The 22,120-nt window shown below is 36.0% G+C and overlaps 2 protein-coding genes and 12 non-coding genes across 23 annotated transcripts in view; 9 read left to right on the plus strand and 5 right to left on the minus strand.

Annotated features, from left to right (window-relative positions):
• LOC109603956 (calmodulin-binding transcription activator 2) overlaps nucleotides 1-22,120 on the minus strand; it is a 329,859-nt gene that overhangs the window by 282,447 nt on the left and 25,292 nt on the right. For all 10 annotated transcript variants that reach the window (XM_049967907.1, XM_049967908.1, XM_049967910.1 and 7 more), the window contains exon 2: nucleotides 3,384-3,411. The gene's annotated coding sequence lies outside the window, so the exon portion shown is untranslated. The remainder of the gene's footprint in view (nucleotides 1-3,383; nucleotides 3,412-22,120) is intronic.
• On the minus strand, nucleotides 3,121-3,192 carry Trnah-gug (transfer RNA histidin (anticodon GUG)). Its single transcript has one exon. It is a non-coding gene; the product is annotated as a tRNA-His (tRNA).
• Nucleotides 4,385-4,456, plus strand: Trnah-gug (transfer RNA histidin (anticodon GUG)). The gene has a single exon. It is a non-coding gene; the product is annotated as a tRNA-His (tRNA).
• Nucleotides 6,189-6,260, minus strand: Trnah-gug (transfer RNA histidin (anticodon GUG)). The gene has a single exon. It is a non-coding gene; the product is annotated as a tRNA-His (tRNA).
• On the minus strand, nucleotides 6,505-6,576 carry Trnah-gug (transfer RNA histidin (anticodon GUG)). Its single transcript has one exon. It is a non-coding gene; the product is annotated as a tRNA-His (tRNA).
• Nucleotides 6,820-6,891, minus strand: Trnah-gug (transfer RNA histidin (anticodon GUG)). The gene has a single exon. It is a non-coding gene; the product is annotated as a tRNA-His (tRNA).
• On the plus strand, nucleotides 7,852-7,923 carry Trnah-gug (transfer RNA histidin (anticodon GUG)). Its single transcript has one exon. It is a non-coding gene; the product is annotated as a tRNA-His (tRNA).
• On the plus strand, nucleotides 8,167-8,238 carry Trnah-gug (transfer RNA histidin (anticodon GUG)). The gene has a single exon. It is a non-coding gene; the product is annotated as a tRNA-His (tRNA).
• Trnah-gug (transfer RNA histidin (anticodon GUG)) lies at nucleotides 8,482-8,553 on the plus strand. The gene has a single exon. It is a non-coding gene; the product is annotated as a tRNA-His (tRNA).
• Trnah-gug (transfer RNA histidin (anticodon GUG)) lies at nucleotides 8,797-8,868 on the plus strand. Its single transcript has one exon. It is a non-coding gene; the product is annotated as a tRNA-His (tRNA).
• On the plus strand, nucleotides 9,112-9,183 carry Trnah-gug (transfer RNA histidin (anticodon GUG)). The gene has a single exon. It is a non-coding gene; the product is annotated as a tRNA-His (tRNA).
• Trnah-gug (transfer RNA histidin (anticodon GUG)) lies at nucleotides 9,427-9,498 on the plus strand. Its single transcript has one exon. It is a non-coding gene; the product is annotated as a tRNA-His (tRNA).
• Nucleotides 9,742-9,813, plus strand: Trnah-gug (transfer RNA histidin (anticodon GUG)). The gene has a single exon. It is a non-coding gene; the product is annotated as a tRNA-His (tRNA).
• On the plus strand, nucleotides 16,867-18,247 carry LOC109603520 (outer dynein arm-docking complex subunit 1). The gene has a single exon (XM_020020020.1). It carries the CDS (start codon nucleotides 16,889-16,891, stop codon nucleotides 18,245-18,247), a length of 1,359 nt encoding a protein of 452 aa, XP_019875579.1. The 5' UTR covers nucleotides 16,867-16,888.

Consider the following 22,120-nt stretch of genomic DNA (forward strand, 5'->3'; position numbering starts at 1 on the left):
TTGTGGTGTAGAAAAATTGTTGGATGGAGGGTTGTATGCGCACATTATTACGGTTCCGTCGGCTAGTTTGACTGATATATTCTCTATATGACTAGGTATACTATCTATTTTGGAGTGTGGGATGGAGTTTTTAACAAGGATTGCAACTCCTCCGTGTGTGTGGCGGGTGTGACCCGGGTTGTTTTGCCTGTCTTCTCTGTAAGTTAGATAGTTTTTAATTTTGAAATTATGTCTGCTGGACAGTTTTGTTTCTGTTATGCAGATTATGTCTATTTTGTGTGTGTGCAGAAAATTAATTAAACATGGTATTTTGTTATTAACACTGTTAGCGTTCCAAGTGCAGATCTTCAGCCTAGATGTCATAGTTGTTTACGTCAAAGATGCAGAATTGTAGGAAAGCCTGGAATCTTTCCTGCTTGGTGCCAGCGTTGGACATTCTTGCGGTTAGGTCGCGGAGAGCTTGCACCATCTCCTTCATGTTAACTGCGTTCTGCAAGTCCCTGGCCACCGAGAACAGAGCTCCCATGTCCTCAGCGCCATCAGTGTCATCCTGTTGGTGCCCAGTTGCTCGTTGGGCGTTGTGTGCGGAGCTGGTAGCTATACTTTTTTGGGCCCTCTGTATCCAAATGTTGCTAGCTGGTGCTGATAGCTTCGGTTTTGGGTTGTTTACTTCGATTGTTGTCCGTTCCAGGGGTGGGTATTCTTGTAAGTTGGTTGGTTAATTACTCCATTGGTTCCCCTGTTATCGCGTCTGGGCAGGTCAGTTAATGTTTTTGGGCCGGTTAATCGTTGAGCTTTTGGGTTGAATTTGTTGTGTTTACGGCGCTCCTCTAATTGTTGTAGTTTGTATATATATACAGGGCATTTGACACTGTTTGCGGTATGTGCCTCCTGGCAGTTAGCGCATTTGGGGGGTTCTTCCCTCGGCTTGGCACAGGTCTTCGTCTCATGTTGGTTGCCGCACTTCAGACACTTAGGATCCCTATTGCAGTTACTAGTGGCATGGCCCCACAGTTGGCATCGATGACACTGTATAATTTGCTTTTCATTTTTCCTTCCAGAAAACTCTGGTGTGAAGGATATATCTGCAAGTTGTGTTCAGCCAATCGCAGGTAACTGTAGAATCTGTGACGACCATGAAAAGTGGTCTTTTCGTGGACCTGAGACGATATACCTGGTGTACTATGATGTCGTGGTTTGTTTTTATGTCATTTACTATGGTGTCTGTGTCTGGCTCACCATCCAGCCCCCTTACTACGAACGCGTGTGTTTTTTCGTTGGTATGGGTGTAAGTGTGGAATGCGACTTTCTCTTTTTGTATTTCGTGTAAGTATAATTTGTATTCGAGGTAGTCGTTGATGTATATGTGGGTATTGTTTTTGGTATATTTGATATTATATCCCTTCTTAATAAAGTCATTCAGTTGTGTTTGTAGTGCTTCGTGTTTTGAGGGTTTCCCATCAAGAACTATTGGCGGCGGGGTGGACTTCTTAGATGATTTTCTTGTGTTTGTCTTAGTTTTGTGGGTTTGCGGGTTGTTCTCAGTTGCACTGTCTTCTGTGTCAGTATAATCGGAGTTTCTATTTTTGTGTTTTTTGGTTATGTCGTGCAAAAGTGGAGACAGTCTTTTTCTTTTGTTGAGTAGTACTCCCGTTTCAATTTCGGGTTTGTTCAGTGATTCTAGTTTCTCAAAACGATTATTCAGCATCAGTTTCTCTTCTATGGCGATGCGCTTTGTCATAATCGTTTTTAATGACGTTGTTTTTCTCGGTTTGAGGAATTTATCATTGATGGTGTTTTCTCTAATTTCAGTTTGCGACGGTTCTAGTGGCTTTGTTTGGGTGGTTTCTACTGTTTCAATTGTATCGTAGTCCATAGTAACAGGTGTTTTACTTTTTTGTTCCCCATCGTATTTTGATTTTTGCTTTGGTGGAATTGTTGTGTTGTCATTTATTACTTGTATTTTGTTATTGTTTACATTGTTGATGCGGGATTCCCTAGTTTCTAGTGATCCGTAATTGTTGTGTGTGTTGTTATCGGGGCTGGGACTCGACCTGGTTGCAGGGCGGTGTACCAGAGCCTCAACCTGCATTAAGCACTGGGGTGTGGGTGGTGACATTTGTTTGCTGTTGGAATCCAGACTTGGTTGTACAGATGTGTCAACAGCCTCGGTAGTCACAGATACTGACTCTGAGGAGTTATTCCCCAGGCTTGGGAGGAGGAAGCTTTCTGGTTGGTTGTGTAGGGGCCCTTCAGGGAAAATTTTACTTTTCACCACATTGATAAGGTATTCTCTTTTTGCCACTTGATCCCTCTCATAGTCTGACATATATAGGTCAGACTGGGAAATATTTAATTTTGGGGTTTGTTTGTTTATGTTTGAGCTATCATTCATTTTGCATGGGGACGTGGCGGATGATAAAGATACATTGGTGGACGAAAGTTGGGGGTCGTCTGGTGTTACGCTTTCAGTACAATTGTCTTCCTTACTAAGGGGTGTACTTACGGATTTTGTTTTATTTTTTGAGTAGTATCGTTTTGCTACACCTGTACCTAGGTTTGCGTCATTCCTTCTGCCGCGCCCGGCAATTGTTCGTTTTATTTTGGGCGGCACTATGCAGTCCAACAAAAACACTGAGTGTTCACAGGGGATGAGTCAAGTTTCTCACATCATTAGAACTAAAACTAATTTTAACGGCACACACTAAACTAAAGTAACAATTAACTGAGTCTATTTCTCTATATGTACGTTGAATCTCATTTGGTAGAATTCGACGGTTTTATGCACTTAAAAATCGGTAATTTACAGAGGTCGTCGTTAATGATGTCAACGCTAAGCGAGCGCTCCTAGGGTCCTAACCACTAGACGATCACGGCTGCAGGAGACGATAAATCAACTTTCTTTGGTCAGTTATAAACAATTTTAATGTTCTTGGATGTCATATACACAAAGGAAAGGTTGCAGGAACAAAATCTTCCAGTACCATTTTCCTGACGTAGATGAAAGAAGAAAAATTATTCAAAATTGAGGATCCAGAAACATTTATATAAATCTGATAACATAAACAGAAGGTGGAAAGGACAAAAAATTTGTCTCCTCCGTGACAATGTTGGTAACATTGCCGTGACCAGGATTCGAACCTGGGTTACTACGGCCACAACGTAGGGTCCTAACCACTAGACGATCACGGCTGCAGGAGACTTGGAAGAAATTGCTCCTTTCACCGACCGCTGGTCTCTAACACTATCTTTGATCTACTTATAACTCATTGACGTCTTATAATGATGAATAATTAATGAACGATCAACGTCGTTTCCTGCATCAGTGTTTACCATAAAATTCAACATACGAGTACTAATTAAAGGTATTAACGTAGACTTACCTTATATGAAAATGTTGTAGATACAATCCTGAAACAATAAAATCAAATAAGTAAATTTTGTCCTTCCTTCCATCAACATTCTTCACGACAACACCATAAAATACATATGTAAAACTGGAAAATGAAATGTGCGACATATTTTACGAAAATTTAATAAAACACAGGCATTAGCCGAATATAGAAAGACTGACATGGACGAATAAAAAATGGAACGTTTGAGAATATCGATTCATTTTCCTTTTTTCTTTTTTTTTCGCAACATTCCGGGTATTAAATTTTTGATGGAGTGGTCTCCATAAATCGAGAATAACTTCGTGCTTATACATGAGATTCAGATATTTGGCATCGGATCAGCCAATGGGACGTTGCGAGCGAAACAGCCCTGGGAGTCGAAAGCTACCCCAACCTTTAAAAATGCACCTCTTATGAAATATTTCCGACCATTGTTAACGTCGACATAATTCAAATAAGTACATAATAAAAATTGTCATAATTTGTAAATTGTCCATTATAAACACGTGGTGTTAAGTTGAGTGATGTGTACACATGTTTTTGCTTAAGGTGCGGGAAACAGATAAGGTGTTGGAACACCGAGTGGTGTACGAAGGAAGCAGCTATTAATACTGATTACAGCTGTACGGCCTGATACATGCATTGTACGCCGATGATGGATGAAACACCCAACAATCTGACAGCACTACAACTTAAACCATCAGGCTAAAACACTGCCGTTGCGCCACTAAAAGGCTCAGCCAATTATCAATCAATGTTTAAAGGTATGCTTTCCGATCCAATTAGGTTTTGTCGATTGAAACGTAATTTGTAATAGATACCTGAATAAAAATGTACTCGGGAAATGAATGATGTATTTCTAACGGGTATTAAAAGTGAAACTTGGTTTTATGTGGTGGGATGAAATAAAAACAGTCAGATAAATGTGAATTAGAGCATGGCTGTGCTGCTTATTAATCTATAAATGCATTTCTTCCAAGTCTCCTGTAGCCGTGATCGTCTAGTGGTTAGGACCCTACGTTGTGGCCGTAGTAACCCAGGTTCGAATCCTGGTCACGGCAATGTTACAAACATTGTCACGGAGGGGACACATTTTTTGTCCTTTTCACCTTCAGTTCATATCATCAGTTTTATATAAATGCTTGTAGACCTTCAATCTTCAACAATTTATCTTCCTTTATCTTCGTCAGAAAGATGGTACTGGAAGATTCTGTTCCTCCAGCCTTTCCTTGAGCATATGGCGTCCAAGAACATTAAAATTGTTTATAACAAGCTAAAGAAAATTGATTTATCGTCTCCATCTAGTGGTTAGGACCCTATTATTCTGGATATACAAGAACCATGTTATTTTCTAAATTGTTGTTGTCTCCCAGGGATGCCACAACACTCGGTAACCCACCTTCCCAACAAAGGAACCTAAGGCGCAAAGTGCCCGCAGGAGACTCGAGATACATGTAGCAATGATATGTATTTTATTTGAAGACCAATAAAATTTATATTAGTTTTAGTTAGATTAGTACCTTACGTTGTGGCCATAGTAACCCAGATTCGAATTCTGGTCACGGCAATGTTACAAGCATTGTCACGGACGAGACAAATGTTCGTTCTTTTCACCTTCAGTTCATGTGATCAGTTTTATATGAATGCTTTTAGATATTCTATTTTGAATAATTTTACTTTTGTCTTCGTCAGGAAGATGGTACTGATAACTTTTGTTGCTGCAACCATTCCGTTGCCTGTTTAACGTTCAAGAACATTAAAATTATTTATAACCATATCTTCTTACCATGATAAACACACACAACTAAAATCTCAAATTTAAAAGGTTAACCATACCAATTAGGACTAAATCCGAGCCACTCCTCCATTAACCCGTAGCGTCCATACATTTCCATAGTAGTGTTGACGATTTAACACCTACATTTAATATTAACATTGCCAGAAAGCATTAACGGATTCATCGGTTGGATTTAACGAGCGGCATATTTGGCAAAGGCAGACCGAGACTCGCCCCTTTCCACCATCCTTTTACGAATTAGTAGACGGGTGCCTGCGTGTGTCGGCCGCAAGAAAAATATCTTGACCCGTCGCTTCGCAATTTGAATTTCAAAAGGGACGGCGACGTCGTTAAATCCCGACTGACCTAAATGCACTCAATCCGCAGGTTAATCTAGTGGAACCAACTGCAAGGATTACTATTGTCTATTGGTCATATTATATGTTATTTTATACGCCTTTCGAGGGATAATGTATTATTAATGTTTCTGGTTGAAAATGTAATCGGTTGAAATACGGCAAATGCGCAATCTAAATTGCCATCGAAGTTAATAAGGTTCTTTGCAAATTAGGTTTCGGCTGTCGATGGGATAAACTTAGAATATTAGAATGTTATATCTAATGGTATTTGTAACACTGAAAATAATAGGGAGATTAAAACAACTAACAAGCTTCTATTTCCCATGAAAAAAAAATTTAACAAGTTGGAGAAAATAAACTAATGGACAATAACATAGTTGAACGAAATCTGACAAAGTCATCTTTATGATAAAGATAAAAGAAGCAGTATTATAAATTGCTTGTCTCTATTTAGTGGTACATGAAAATAGAAAAAACAAATACATCTCCTATAATTATATGAAACAAATGCCAGTTCCATCTTTCTGACGAAGATACAAGAAGTAACCTTATTATTATTATATTTTAGATCTAGAAACATTTATAAAAAACTGATGACATAAACTGAAGGTAAAAAGGACAAAAAATTTGTCTCCTCCGTGACAATGTTTGTAACACTGCCGTGACCAGGATTCGAACCTGGGTTACTACGGCCACAACGTAGGGTCCTAACCACTAGACGATCACGGCTCCAGGAGACGATAAATCAACTTTTTTTAGTCAGTTATAAACAATTTTAATGTTCTTGGATGTCATATGCACAAGGGAAAGGTTGCAGGAACAAACACTACCAGTACCATCTTCCTCATGAAGACATTAAAAGGAAAATTATTGAAAATTGAGGATCCAGAAACATTTATATAAATCTGATGACATGAACAGAAAGGTGGAAAGGACAAAAAATTTGTCTCCTCCGTGACAATGTTTGTAACATTGCCGTGACCAGGATTCGAACCTGGGTTACTACGGCCACAACGTAGGGTCCTAACCACTAGACGATCACGGCTGCAGGAGACGATAAATAAACTTTCTTTAGTCAGTTATAAACAATTTTAATGTTCTTGGATGTCATATACAAAAGGGAGAGGTTGCAGGAACAAAATCTTCCAGTACCATTTTCCTGACGTAGATGAAAGAAGGAAAATTATTGAAAATTGAGGTTCCAAAAACATTTATATAAATCTGATGACATGAACAGAAGGTGAAAAGGACAAAAAATTTGTCTCCTCCGTGACAATGTTTGTAACATTGCCGTGACCAGGATTCGAACCTGGGTTACTACGGCCACAACGTAGGGTCCTAACCACTAGACGATCACGGCTACAGAAGACAGTGAATGTATATTAAATATTCAATACTCGCAGAACAATACTTTCACTTTGTTCTACTTTCAAATATTTAGTCCACATAGCACGTTAGATATTTGCTTTTCCTATTTGGATATAGTCAAACTGAAACACAACCTTTACGATAGTCGTAATTTCGTTTTTAATCCCTTTAGCTAAAGCACCACCTCAACGTCAATAAATCTGCTATCAGGCGTCGACGTCGAATTTTTCTTTTGACCGCCGACAACAGCCGTTGGATTAAAAAACATTTTTCCAGTGTCGAAACGGAAGAGGCAACCCAGGATCGATGACCCACTTCGACTCATTGAGAGGGCCCCGCTTTTGTGAAAGGCCACTAGTCACATCGACACCGGGATTAAGCGCGTACAAAGGACCTTGAAGGATATGACTGATATCCTGTCGACGTTCGCCCACAACGCGCGCTGAAAATGGAAACGCTTCCGACTTTTCCGTCGGCGTCGCGGCGAGAAGCCATTCTGAATTGTGTGACATCGAGTGACCATTTGTTTGACACCTAGTGACAGGACCACAATATGCACTGGGCTTAACCAGAAACACAATCAATAAGATAAAAATGCCTCGAAGTAACTTTATCTCACAATTAGTTTCGGGCGTCAAGTGCAGAAAATTGTTATTTAGTTCTTGTCGTAACTAAAGTCGGTCGATGTGTTTTTCTTTGTGTACTTATATTGGAACACGTTGAAACGTTTGAAAGCAAGTTTTAGCAATGGTACCTAAAATGTAATCTAGGATCGTTTGTGTGAGATATAAGCGCAGGAAATTGAATGATGCACATGCAGTTCTAACGGAAATTAAGAGTGAAACTTGGTTTTATGTGGCCGGATGAAATAAAAATAAGCGGAGAAATTGAATCAGAGCATGACTTTATTGCTTATTAATCGATAAATGCATTTCTTCCAACGTCTCCTGCAGCCGTGATCGTCTAGTGGTTAGGACCCTACGTTGTGGCCGTAGTAACCCAGGTTCGAATCCTGGTCACGGCAATGTTACAAACATTGTCACGGAGGAGACAAATTTTTTGTCTTTTCCATCTTTTGTTCATGTCATCAGATTTATATAAATGTTTCTGGATCTTCAATTTTCAATAATTTTCCTGCTAATATCTTCATCAGGAAAATGGTACTGGTAGTGTTTGTTCCTGCAACCTTTCCCTTGTGCATATGACATCCAAGAACATTAAAATTGTTTATAACTGACTAAAGAAAGTTGATTTATAGTCTCCTGCAGCCGTGATCGTCTAGTGGTTAGGACCCTACGTTGTGGCCGTAGTAACCCAGGTTCGAATCCTGGTCACGGCAGTGTTACAAACATTGTCACGGAGGAGACAAATTTTTTGTCCTTTCCACCTTCTGTTCATGTCATCAGATTTATATAAATGTTTCTGGATCCTCAATTTTCAATAATTTTCCTTCTAATATCTTCATCAGAAAGATGGTACTGATAGTGTTTGTTCCTGCAACCTTTCCCTTGTGCATATGACATCCAAGAACATTAAAATTGTTTATAACTGACTAAAGAAAGTTGATTTATAGTCTCCTGCAGCCGTGATCGTCTAGTGGTTAGGACCCTACGTTGTGGCCGTAGTAACCCAGGTTCGAATCCTGGTCACGGCAGTGTTACAAACATTGTCACGGAGGAGACAAATTTTTTGTCCTTTCCACCTTCTGTTCATGTCATCAGATTTATATAAATGTTTCTGGATCCTTAATTTTCAATAATTTTCCTTTTAATGTCTTCATCAGGAAGATGGTATTGGTAGTGTTTGTTCCTGCAACCTTTCTCTTGTGCATATGACATCCAAGAACATTAAAATTGTTTATAACTGACTAAAGAAAGTTGATTTATAGTCTCCTGCAGCCGTGATCGTCTAGTGGTTAGGACCCTACGTTGTGGCCGTAGTAACCCAGGTTCGAATCCTGGTCACGGCAGTGTTACAAACATTGTCACGGAGGAGACAAATTTTTTGTCCTTTCCACCTTCTGTTCATGTCATCAGATTTATATAAATGTTTCTGGATCCTCAATTTTCAATAATTTTCCTTCTAATATCTTCATCAGAAAGATGGTACTGATAGTGTTTGTTCCTGCAACCTTTCCCTTGTGCATATGACATCCAAGAACATTAAAATTGTTTATAACTGACTAAAGAAAGTTGATTTATAGTCTCCTGCAGCCGTGATCGTCTAGTGGTTAGGACCCTACGTTGTGGCCGTAGTAACCCAGGTTCGAATCCTGGTCACGGCAGTGTTACAAACATTGTCACGGAGGAGACAAATTTTTTGTCCTTTCCACCTTCTGTTCATGTCATCAGATTTATATAAATGTTTCTGGATCCTTAATTTTCAATAATTTTCCTTTTAATGTCTTCATCAGGAAGATGGTATTGGTAGTGTTTGTTCCTGCAACCTTTCTCTTGTGCATATGACATCCAAGAACATTAAAATTGTTTATAACTGACTAAAGAAAGTTGATTTATAGTCTCCTGCAGCCGTGATCGTCTAGTGGTTAGGACCCTACGTTGTGGCCGTAGTAACCCAGGTTCGAATCCTGGTCACGGCAGTGTTACAAACATTGTCACGGAGGAGACAAATTTTTTGTCCTTTCCACCTTCTGTTCATGTCATCAGATTTATATAAATGTTTCTGGATCCTCAATTTTCAATAATTTTCCTTCTAATATCTTCATCAGAAAGATGGTACTGATAGTGTTTGTTCCTGCAACCTTTCCCTTGTGCATATGACATCCAAGAACATTAAAATTGTTTATAACTGACTAAAGAAAGTTGATTTATAGTCTCCTGCAGCCGTGATCGTCTAGTGGTTAGGACCCTACGTTGTGGCCGTAGTAACCCAGGTTCGAATCCTGGTCACGGCAGTGTTACAAACATTGTCACGGAGGAGACAACTTTTTTGTCCTTTTCACTTTCAGTTCATGTTATTATTTTTTAAATGTACTTCCACATCTTCAATTTACAATAATTTGTTTCTCTTATCTTCCTCAAGAAGATGCCACTGGTACCTTTTGTTGTTGTAACTATTTTGTTGTCAGTATGCCCCTCAGGTACATTAAAATTGTTTATAACTAGTCTCAGAAAATTAATTTATAGTCTCTATCAGCCATGATTACCTAGAAGTCTAGAAATTGCCTAGACCTGCATTGTGACAGGGTAGTACTAACACAGATTCAAATCCTGGCTACGGAAATGTTACAAGTATTATTAACTTTAAAAATTAACCCCATTTTATTATAAATAAAAAGTCACCAACTAAATATGAACCTAAAAACATGTTGTAATAAAATTGATATGCCTTTGTAAAATGATTACTGCCGGTCCTCGTTATTTACACTCATTATTCAAATATATGGTAATTTCCATGCATTTATGACTACTATTTACTCAATTGACATTTCATTATATAAAACAGCAAATACAATTTTAAAAGCGGGGCTAATCACACAGTGGAATTTTTGCAGCCCGCCAAATTTCGAATTGCAATTCATGCAGAACTTAATGATTAACTAGCGCACGAACAAACCCAAAACAATTTCAATTCACACACGAATTTGTACTACAAGCAATGTAATATAGTAGAACAAGGACTACTTAACATCGTCGCGAGAAAAAAAAAATGCAAAAACATGTGGCAACTAGTGGTGCGCATAAAAATATTTCGCACATTTTTGCATGATTTTTTTGTTTGCAACGTGTCCCTCGTACAAGTGAGCTCCGGTGTAATGAATACCACTTTCTACTTTATCACGCGCTGCATAGTTTTGGTTTCAACGACATGAAAGTCCCGACAACGTTAACCCGAAAAATGTACTCGCCAGTAACAAAATAAAACCGCACCGCTGAAAATGTCTACTATTGCTGACATTACTTTTTTCCACTGGATTTATGGCCGTGTGTTTTTGTCCGGTTTTGTTTTCGCGCTGTCAGGAAATTTTATCATCCCGGAACGCGGATCATCAACTCGATAACACACATTTTTCAGTAAATTGGCGCTGCCGAAACACCAGATGATTTATCGTATTGGATTTAACTTGAATTCTTAATTTTATGGTAGATTTATTGTGCCATTTCACAAACAATGGAAGATGCCAAACTCGACTCATTGAAATTCATTACATAGAAAAAAAAAATGTAAACAGTAAAGGGGTCTAAGGGACATTTAAGTTATTTAGCGTCAGGGTTGATGTGGAGTGTGTTCAAAGTTTGAATGTCGTCAACATCAATAATGTTTTAAGTAAAACAACTTGAGATATCAAAATTTATCAATTAGACCCTTTAGACTCTCACCCCTTGAATTATAGTAACTTTGTTGAAGTTCCCAGTGAGGGAAGTTACACAGAACCTCTTTTGAAGTGGAAAATTTGTTTTTTTCCAAATTAAATAGATTAGAATTAAATATTTTCAGTATTTTTTATTTTGACTAGTAATATTACTTTCATATTTCAAGTTTATTTTATGAAGACATCATTGAAAGTTTATTATTTTCTTTTTTCCCTTTTACTAACTTCCTTTTCCTTCCACCTTTACCAAATCTGTTGTTCTTCTCAACGTTTTTCAAGTCTCCTTTCTACTTTTATTTATTTTCTATGATTTAGATTTTGTCAGAAGCAATAGTAGAAATCAACATTTGAAGCAGTAAATAGGAACGTGTTGATAAATATGTCCATGTAAGTTTATTATTTTGTTATTGTTCCTTTCACTAACATCTTGTTCCTTCTACCTTTACCACATCGGTTGTTCTTCTCAACATTTTTCAAGTCTCCTTTCTACTTTTATTTATTTTCTATGATTTAGATTTTCAAAGGTTTTGTCAGAATCAATAGTAGAAATCAACATTTGAAGCAGTAAATAGGAACGTGTTGATAAATATGTCCATGTAAGTTTATTATTTTGTTATTGTTCCTTTTACTAACATCTTGTTCCTTATACCTTTACCATATCGATTGTTCTTCTCAACATTTTTCAAGTCTCCTTTCTACTTCTAATTATTTTCTATGATCTACAGTTTAAGACGTTTTGTCAGAAGCCATAGAAGAAATCAGCATTTGCACCACTAAATAGGAATGTCATTGTAAATTAGTTATTATCTTTTTTCCTTTCACTAACGTCCTTTTCCAGATCTGTTGTTTTTTCAGCATTTTTTCAACACTCCTTTCTACTTCTCTTTATTTTCTATGATTTAGATTTTAAGACGTTTTGTCAGAAGCAATAGAATAAATCAACACTTGCACCACTATCTACTTCTATTTATTTTTTATGATCTAGATTTTGAAACTTTTTGCCAGATGCAATAATAGAAATCAATATTTGAACCAATAACATATTAATGAATATTTGTGGCAATAGAATGCCATTGGTATTCTGATTGTTTAATTAATTCAAATCATCGACATCAAAAAATAATGTGCATGCATGTAATTGCGATTTTACCAAAGTCACAGAAAATATATTTATCTCCTCCCCAACTCTGTCAATAATATTCGAACTAAGCCGTCGGCGAAACAGACATCTCGGAATATGTGTACATGTACTTTTTTCTCTAAGAAACCCAATATCAGAAGTTTTATTATGATGTGGGCTTGGGAAATGCGAGAAGATGTATAAATATGGAGTAAATTCGTCGATCGATGGAGGCAGAAACTATTCGGGGCAACGAATTCCGGTTTATGTACGATGCCGCCTGTAATTCACCGAAATCTGTTTACTGAAATAGCTAACGTCATAAAAGTTTGCCTCTGATCTTCCACACTTGGCTCTCACATCCCCCTTGTAAATTATGTCTCTCAGACTTTTACGGGCAACTTTCATCCAGTTCACAATTTAATCTTGGCCGTGTTACCGAATTTCAGACTTAATTAGCATGAAGGTGAAAAATTGGTGGTGGGTGTTTTTTTTGTGTGCAGCTCGGGAAGCAGCTGTTGATTTCTGTCCACGAGACTGTTGGTGACAATGACGCATGACCGAGATAGAATGCACTCGATGCATGTCGAAGGTAATGAATCAGAATTTTCGGAGTTCGTTGGTGTTTATCTAGTTGTTGCCGAACAATATGCATTTTCCATATTATAAATTATGATCGGGCATAGATAACGGCACGAACATAATGGCTCGTCCTGTCAATGCCTATTGTTACGCATGTTCGCCACCAGTCGATATACAGGCCGTTACATCAATAAGTCATCACAAATATTTCAGTTGGTTTTATGTTTGAACACGGAAAATACATAATGCAAACTGGTTAGCGAGCATTTGTTACTATCGTTCCTCCATTGTTTCTGCCCTGTAAAATCAACTTGCCAGTGATTTAGGGGCCAGATATTAAATTTAATTCACCACTGACCTCTAAATGACGCACGGTCCTATTCGTACCATTAAATACTTTTTCACCTAGTACGATTTATTGCCTTCGATTGTGTCTCGTTCAATCTACTCTGAAATCAAATCTTCCCAAAATCCTATTCGATTATTCAAAATTATTGGACCACTGTATTTCACAGGAGTTTTTTATGTGTTCTGTGCAAGAATTATTGAAATTAATTTTTATTCCATTGTCAATAATTTATTTTCTCTTTGTATTTTCACCAAATGTATTGTTCCCTTCAATATTTCCTAAAAATCATGTCTTTCTCATTGATCATTAAATAAGTTTTTCTTCCTTCTATTTTCATCATGTTTATTCTCTTCCCAACTTATATCTTTTCTACAGAAATGATTTTAACATTTTTCCCTTCTACCTCTCTATTCCTTCTACCTGTTGTCTGTGGTCTAGATTTTTGTTAGAAGAAATATTAAAAATAAATATTTAAAACAATAGATAAATACACATTGATAAAGTTGTTATTGTCTCCAATTTTCTCTTTCTTCTACTTTTCCAAGATCTGTTGTTTCCTCAACTTTCTTTCTACCTTTACCAAATCTGTACTTCTCTAAACATTTTCTCCGTTTCTCTTCCTACTTCTGTATCTTTTCTATAGAGAAGTTTTAACACAAGCAATTGTAGGAATTAATATTTAAACCAATAAATAGAAACATATTGATAAAAATGTCATTGTAAGTTTATTATCATCTTTCTTTCTTTTAACTAACTCTTCTAACCTTCTCTTCCTTTCACCTTTACCAGATATGAGGTCTTCTCAACATTTTCTTAACTCTGTATCTTTTTTATAGAGAAGTTTTAACACAAGCAATTGTAGGAATTAACATTTAAACCAGTAAGTGGGAACATATTGATGAAAATGTGATTGTAAGTTTATTATTATCCTTTTTTTCCTTTCACTAACTTTCTCTTCCTTCTACCTTTACCAGATCTATTGTTTTCTCAACATTTCTCAACTCCTTGTCTTTTATATCTTTTCTATTACCCAGATTTTAACACATTTTGTCGAAAGCAATAGTAAAAATCATCATTTCAACTGTCAAATGTTTATTATATTTCTTTCCATTAATTATTTTTCTCTTCTTTTTGCCTTTACCAGACCTGTTGTTTTCTTAACTTTCTTTTTACCTTTACTAAATTTGTGTTTTTCTCAACATTCTCAACAACAACAAGCAATAGTAAAAATGAATATTTAAACAAATAAATAAAAACATATTGATAAAAATGTCATTGTAAGTTTATTATCAACTTTCTTTCTTTTAACTAACTCTTCTAACCTTCTCTTCCTTTCACCTTTACCAGATATGAGGTCTTCTCAACATTTTCTTAACTCTGTATCTTTTCTATAGAGAAGTTTTAACACAAGCAATTGTAGGAATTAACAATTAAACCAGTAAATAGAAACATATTAATAAAAATGTGATTGTAAGTTTATTATTATCCTTTTTTTCCTTTCACTAACTTTCTCGTCCTTCTAACTTTACCACATCTATTGTTTTCTCAACATTTCTCAACTCCTTGTCTTTTATATCTTTTCTATTATCCAGATTTTAACACATTTTGTCGAAAGCAATAGTAAAAATCATCATTTCAACTGTCAAATAGTTTATTATCTTTCTTTCCATTAACTATTTTTCTCTTCTTTTTGCCTTTACCAGATCTGTTGTTTTCTTAACTTTCTTTTTACCTTTACTAAATTTGTGTTTTTCTCAACATTCTCAACAACAACAAACAATAGTATTAATGAATATTTAAACCAATAAAAAGAAACATATTGATAAAAATGTCATTGTAAGTTTATTATCATCTTTCTTTCTTTTAACTAACTCTTCTAACCTTCTCTTCCTTTCACCTTTACCAGATATGAGGTCTTCTCAACATTTTCTTAACTCTGTATCTTTTCTATAGAGAAGTTTTAACACAAGCAATTGTAGGAATTAACATTTAAACCAGTAAGTGGGAACATATTGATGAAAATGTGATTGTAAGTTTATTATTATCCTTTTTTTTCCTTTCACTAACTTTCTCTTCCTTCTACCTTTTCCAGATCTATTGTTTTCTCAACATTTCTCAACTCCTTGTCTTTTATATCTTTTCTATTACCCACATTTTAACACATTTTGTCGAAAGCAATAGTAAAAATCATCATTTCAACTGTCAAATGTTTATTATATTTCTTTCCATTAATTATTTTTCTCTTCTTTTTGCCTTTACCAGACCTGTTGTTTTCTTAACTTTCTTTTTACCTTTACTAAATTTGTGTTTTTCTCAACATTCTCAACAACAACAAGCAATAGTAAAAATGAATATTTAAACAAATAAATAAAAACATATTGATAAAAATGTCATTGTAAGTTTATTATCAACTTTCTTTCTTTTAACTAACTCTTCTAACCTTCTCTCCCTTTCACCTTTACTAGATATGAGGTCTTCTCAATGTTTTCTTAACTCCTGTCTAATTCATTATCTTTTCTTTGATCTAAATTTTAAGACACAATTGTAAAATTTAACAGTTGAACCAATAAACAGAAACGTATTGACAAAGATGTCATTGTAAGCTTATTAACTTTGCCCTTAAACGTACCGCCCCCATCAGATCGGTATCGCCGGTCTGTATCTAGATGACCCGGAAAGTAACAACATCCTTCCCGATAATAACTCGACGGGACTCGGTCGGATCTTATTTGCAAGGGACATTGCACGAACCCAATGACAAGTGGCGATCGTATCGATTCCTAAAATAAGAACGGTTGATGTGCGGGAGTACGTGATTTGTGCCGCGCCGACATCTAAGCATGTCGTGTCGTCGGAATGCCATCAATTTGCCACCCGCCCCGACGATGCCGCCCGCCCGTTGCACTCGTGCCGAAGGTCTCCCCCGAGTTACGAGATGTGCTATTCCGCAATCATGAATAAAATATTAAAAACGGCCGGCCCCGTTTTTACAGTGGCGGGCATTCAATTTCCACCTAAAATAGACCAACACGCTAAATTTCCTGATTCACTCCGAACGGGATTATTTAATTCACTTCGTGGCCGAAATTAATGATACCTGGCAATTTCACGGGCTGAGCCAAAAATGATCTTTGCGAGACATTTCCATACAAATAAGCACCGTGAAGTGCCTTAATATCATCATAACAGTAATGCAAGCGCCGGAATTTAAAAATAGGTTAAATGCACTTCATCACGCGAACCTTCGATGTTACGAATTCATTTTTCTATTTTTAGCGGATCGTAAGTCTTTTGAAAAAGTCGTAAATTAAGCCCGGTCTAAAATTGGAATAATATTTCTAATCATTAATGCCATCAATTTTTTACTTGTTTTGGGGTATTAAAGGATTATGTCGTTCATCATGGTTATTAATTATGTTTACGAATATGGTGGTAATTAAACCTCTCGGTCTAGACCGTTTCGATCAAACAACTTCTGAGTCGTTCCTAGGCAACAAACAAACAAACCTGAAGTCACAAGTAGTGCTCTAAGTGAACGTCGTTCTTTATTAATCTCGTAAAGTGAAATGATTGAAATGTCGAATCAAGCAGCAACGGAAAAGGAAATGACGGCAATGGCGGAGGAGGAGTTGAGTAGGCTTCAAAGACAACTACGTATCATGGAGGAAGATCGAATGGCTTACTCCGACGAGACTAAAGCTAAACTCGAAAAACAAAGGAAAATCATCAAAGGTTTGAAGGAAGAAAAGAAGAAAATACTCGAAGATTTAAGAGTGGCTACTTCCACCAGTCACACGAAGGAAGACCTGCAGCATACGATTAACATGGAAAAACTATTGAAAAAATACAAGAAATATTGCAAAGAAGCTGACGACATGAAGAACGAAATCAAGGAGATTGACGTACAACAAAAGAAAATGGAAACCGAAATAAAAAAGCTGCGTCGTGATAACGGTGTCACCGAACAGGAGTATCAGTACCGCATCAAGTCTGGTAACAATACCATTAAAGCCCTGGAAAACCGTTTGGAGCATTCAGTCAAAAAATTCTGTAAAATCATCGTTGACAACAAGGATCTAAGAGAAGAGATAGACCATCTGTTGGTGGAAAGGTGTCAATTCAACGAAACGTGGGATCAACTACTTCTCGACTTGAAAAACGGTAAAAAGCTGATGATGGAACTTGTGGACCAAGCAACTTCGGCCTACGATCAGAGGGAAGAATGCAGCTCTAAGTTGGAGGCTTTGAAGAAACGTGCACAACACGATTTGGTAGTACACGCTGAAGAAATGCGGGAGATTAAAAGGATTTTGGACCACGATAACCGGCTGCAAGAATTTTTGTGCATTAAAGGGCAGAGAAGAGTGCTGAAGGATCTGGAAGAGAAGGAACGACTGAAAAAAGAGGAAGAACAAAGGACTCAAGAGAACCAACTGAAAACTTACGTGGAGACTTTGGCGGAGATCAGAAATTATTGCAGTGAAGACGACGTGGAGAGAATGGCGGCTCAGTTTATAAAGCAGGAAGAGGAGAATTTTGCACTTTTTAATTACGTCAACGAACTAAACCACGAAATAGAAGACCTACAGATAAAGGTCAAAACTTTCGAAGAGAAAATTGAGGAGCAGCAAAAATTAAGTGATGAAAGGGTCAAAAGTAGAAACGCCACTTTGGACAACATGCAAAAAGAATTGGACGAAAAGAAGGCGGAAGCAGATGAAGCGGAAGAGGAGTTGAAGAAATCTGATGAGAAGCTAAAGCAAATTCTGGATGGGATTTTGGACGTTTTCAAGCTGTTAAGATGTGAAAGAGGGCCAATACTCGAATTACTAAAAGGTGAACAGATTAACCTCCACAACGTTATGATCTATATGGGCACCATTGAGAAGAAGATGTCTGACATCATTAATTCTTTGTACCAGATGTCACGACCTACGGGCAAACAAAAGAAGTTGGAAGTGTAATAGTTTAATAAAACAATTTTAATCATGCGAATGTCTCATTTCATCCGTTGTCAGAAAATTGGCAGGGACAGAAAATAGTCAGGCAAAATTGGTACGTTCGGGGGGAAGCGAACAAATTTTCGTCATTTAAGTAAAAGTTTAGACGCGATTATATTATTCGCACCGTGACACGGGCGTCACGTCAATGCCGGGCGGGTTTTTAAGGTCGAAATGTGCCTCCTCTAATCTTCGCAGCCACGCACCGAGTTCAAATTACCCTCGCACGCATCGGTCGCGTCACGATCCCGATCCTAAATGGGAAAACTTGTTCCGTCGCCTAACCGCCTTTGTTTCCATATTCGCGCCTCTAACATGTTTTAAACTTGTAAAAAAAAAATTCCGACGCTCAACCTTAATCAGACGCCGTTAAGGGGAAGATGTGCCCGTGTCGGATTTATGGGGGGCAATTTCAATTGTGGGAATCGCGGAACAGACGGTCGCTGTCAAAAAAATTCGTGGGGGTGTAATAAAGGTGTTAAGTTTATTGGAGAGGTAATATTCGCTTATGGCGAACGGGGATCAATGACGGGGCACTGAACAGTGGTGTTGTTACACTCAGGGTGGCACTTTGCGGCAAAGGCCCTCAAATTAATTGTCGGAGGCCGTAATTAACGACTGATATAACGGATGTTAATTTCGACGAGTTTAGAAGCAGTTCTAAGGAGGTTTATGATCGATAAACACATCTGTATTGTGTAACTTTCCCTATCGTTTAATGCTGAAGTTAAAACAATTTATATACCTCTTTAGAGATCATCTATTTTAAATACTTTAAGTAGGACGTATATTATTTTACTTTATTTATTAACTCACTTTCAACAGGAAGAAAAAAACAAAATAATTAATATAAAAAATCAACGTCTAAATATTGCCGACCTCACTAAAAGCATAATGTACTCCCAAAAAATAAAATTTTGGGATTATATTTAAAAACAGTATTGCGAGTGAAATTTAATGATAAATAAAATATCCCCCAGTCGAATTTATGGCGAATGCGACGGATGGCAAAAGTTTATCCCCAAAAAATTTAAATTAACGACGCTCAATATGATGGATGGAGCAATATTTTTTTATTGATTCCCATTGTAATGTATTCCGGCCGTAAAACAGCGCACTGTCTGTTCAAACCGCCTGCTTAAGGGAAAGAAAAAAACGTGTTTTCCTTGTGCCTTTGTTTCTTCCCTAACCTCTGGCTGTCACATGTATTATATAGACGTTTCCAGAATTTTTACTTGCTACCTTTATACAGTCCCTGCGGCTTTTTACGGCGCCTTTTTTACATAGATCTGACAGGTTTACGATTTTTCCCGCGGAATGACTAAATAAACCGGGGTATTTACACGGGGATCATTCGAGATTACACCCGGCAAATCTTTCCGTGCGATTGTTTTAGATTTAAAACGAACATCACCAACAGCAAATTGCGACGGAGGCACGCGTGTTTTCTGACGGCAGCGGGACGCAGTCATTGTCTTAAGTTTCGGTTTTTGCCCGACATTCTGAAACGGGAAACTTTCGTGGCCCACGGTAACGTCGCTAATCTGTCACCGTTTTGATAAATTAATCTCGTTGTTAAAGCGTGCGTATCAGGACGGACAGGACAGGAAGGGACCGCTCCGTTATTTGTGTCACGATAATTTTCTGACAACAATAACTCCACCGTGCAACTTTACACGGCGAATTATTAATAACATGTTCGCCCGTGTCTTGTTGCCACCGCCGACGCCGTCGGTTCTTTTTTCATTCGGGCCAGCCACCGGAACAAATTAGGTCACGAGATAAGAGCCCGCTGAAAAATGCGAGACCAGTTCAGATTTCAGGTTTGCCTCATTCATGGATAGTTGCCGCGGAACGGTCTGAGGAAATGGAAATGATGTTACGATGCAATTTGCTTGCGTCTAAATAATGAAATAACTTTCTTTATGCTCTAGGCTTTCCCTTCCGAACCACGATGCAATTTTATAATGGGACGGATAATTTATTTATAGCTAATAGTGAACGGAGTGTCCTGATTGACTTGGTTTAATCTTAATACCCTAATTCAAAAAGGTATGATACAATCCTTTAGATTAAAGTTTAGGGCTATTCATTTTAAGAAGGTTCATAATTTTAAATTTAACTCTAGATATCAAATTTTAAAATAACAATATTATAATTGCAAAATATGAGAGGTAAGAAATAAATTACTACTTTACTATATTTAAATTTTGTTCAATTTTAAAATAAAATAAATATTTTTAGTCCCACAACATATATTACAATAAAGGAACATTTACAAAGTGTAAGTTATATGTTAGTTATTTTGTTATATCAATTTTAGACAAAATTATCAATTCCAACAATAAAGCTTCTGACGTCACAAGGTGGGAGTTACGCTTTCAATACTCGTTAAAGTCAGAGTTTATACTTCTGATTTAACTAGGAAAAAATATTCAATAATTCAATTTTCTTCTTAACTTCTAGATCTTTATTAACCATTTTTTTACTGAACTAAAACAAAAATTATAAATTTACTCTTTTACATAGGTTTATGTGTTCTGTCAAATAAAATCATCTGGATAAACTTTGATTAAATTTAAAAAATAAATAATTAAAATTATTTTATAGCCAATTTTTATTACATACGTCTAAATTATAATGTTTGACTTAATTTTGAAGTAACTAATTTTGTTTTCCCGCAGCGTATATTTTTTTAAATAATCACTGGTACAAAGTATGTTTAACGTGTCTATATGTCAAATATTTTATTATATTAATATTATACGAATTTATAAATTTCATCAACAAATATACTGACTTCACAAACTTAAGTTTTCCGGGTTCGTCAAGATCATAATTTATACTTCTGATTTAACTAAAAAAAAATATTCAACAATTTAATTTTCTTTTTAAATTATAGATCCTTAAATTAATTATTTTTTTTTTCTATAAAATTTATTATTAATTAGTTTTAACTAATTTATAAATTTACTATTTTGCATAGGTTTGTGTGTTCTGTCAAATCAAATCATCTGGATAATCTTTGATTAAATTTAAAAAATAAATAATTAAAATTATTTTATAGCCAATTTTTATTACATACGTCTAAATTATAATGTTTGACTTAATTTTGAAGTAACTAATTTTGTTTTCCCGCAGCGTATATTTTTTTAAATGATCACTGATGCAAAGTATGTTTAATGTGTCTATATGTCAAATATTTTATTATATTAATATTATACGAATTTATAAATTTCATCAACAAAGATACTGACTTCACAAACTTAAGTTTTCCGGGTTCGTCAAGATCATAATTTATACTTCTGATTTAACTAAGAAAAATATTCAACAATTTAATTTTCTTTTTAAATTATAGATCCTTAAATTAATTATTTTTTACTGAAATAACTATTTCTATAAAATTTATTATTAATTAGTTTTAACTAATTTATAAATTTACTATTTTGCATTGTGTGTTCTGTCAAATCAAATCATCTGGATAATCTTTGATTAAATTTAAAAAATAAATAATTAAAATTATTTTATAGCCAATTTTTATTACATACGTCTAAATTATAATGTTTGACTTAATTTTGAAGTAACTAATTTTGTTTTCCCGCAGCGTATATTTTTTTAAATGATCACTGATGCAAAGTATGTTTAATGTGTCTATATGTCAAATATTTTATTATATTAATATTATACGAATTTATAAATTTCATCAACAAAGATACTGACTTCACAAACTTAAGTTTTCCGGGTTCGTCAAGATCATAATTTATACTTCTGATTTAACTAAGAAAAATATTCAACAATTTAATTTTCTTTTTAAATTATAGATCCTTAAATTAATTA

This window comes from Aethina tumida, chromosome 5, assembly GCF_024364675.1.
Source record: "Aethina tumida isolate Nest 87 chromosome 5, icAetTumi1.1, whole genome shotgun sequence".
NCBI classification, from domain to species: domain Eukaryota; kingdom Metazoa; phylum Arthropoda; class Insecta; order Coleoptera; family Nitidulidae; genus Aethina; species Aethina tumida.

Bases quoted from the DNA above. Each gene is read 5' to 3' on its own strand.
- LOC109603520 (XM_020020020.1), top strand. From the start codon at position 16,889: ATGACGGCAATGGCGGAGGAGGAGTTGAGTAGGCTTCAAAGACAACTA.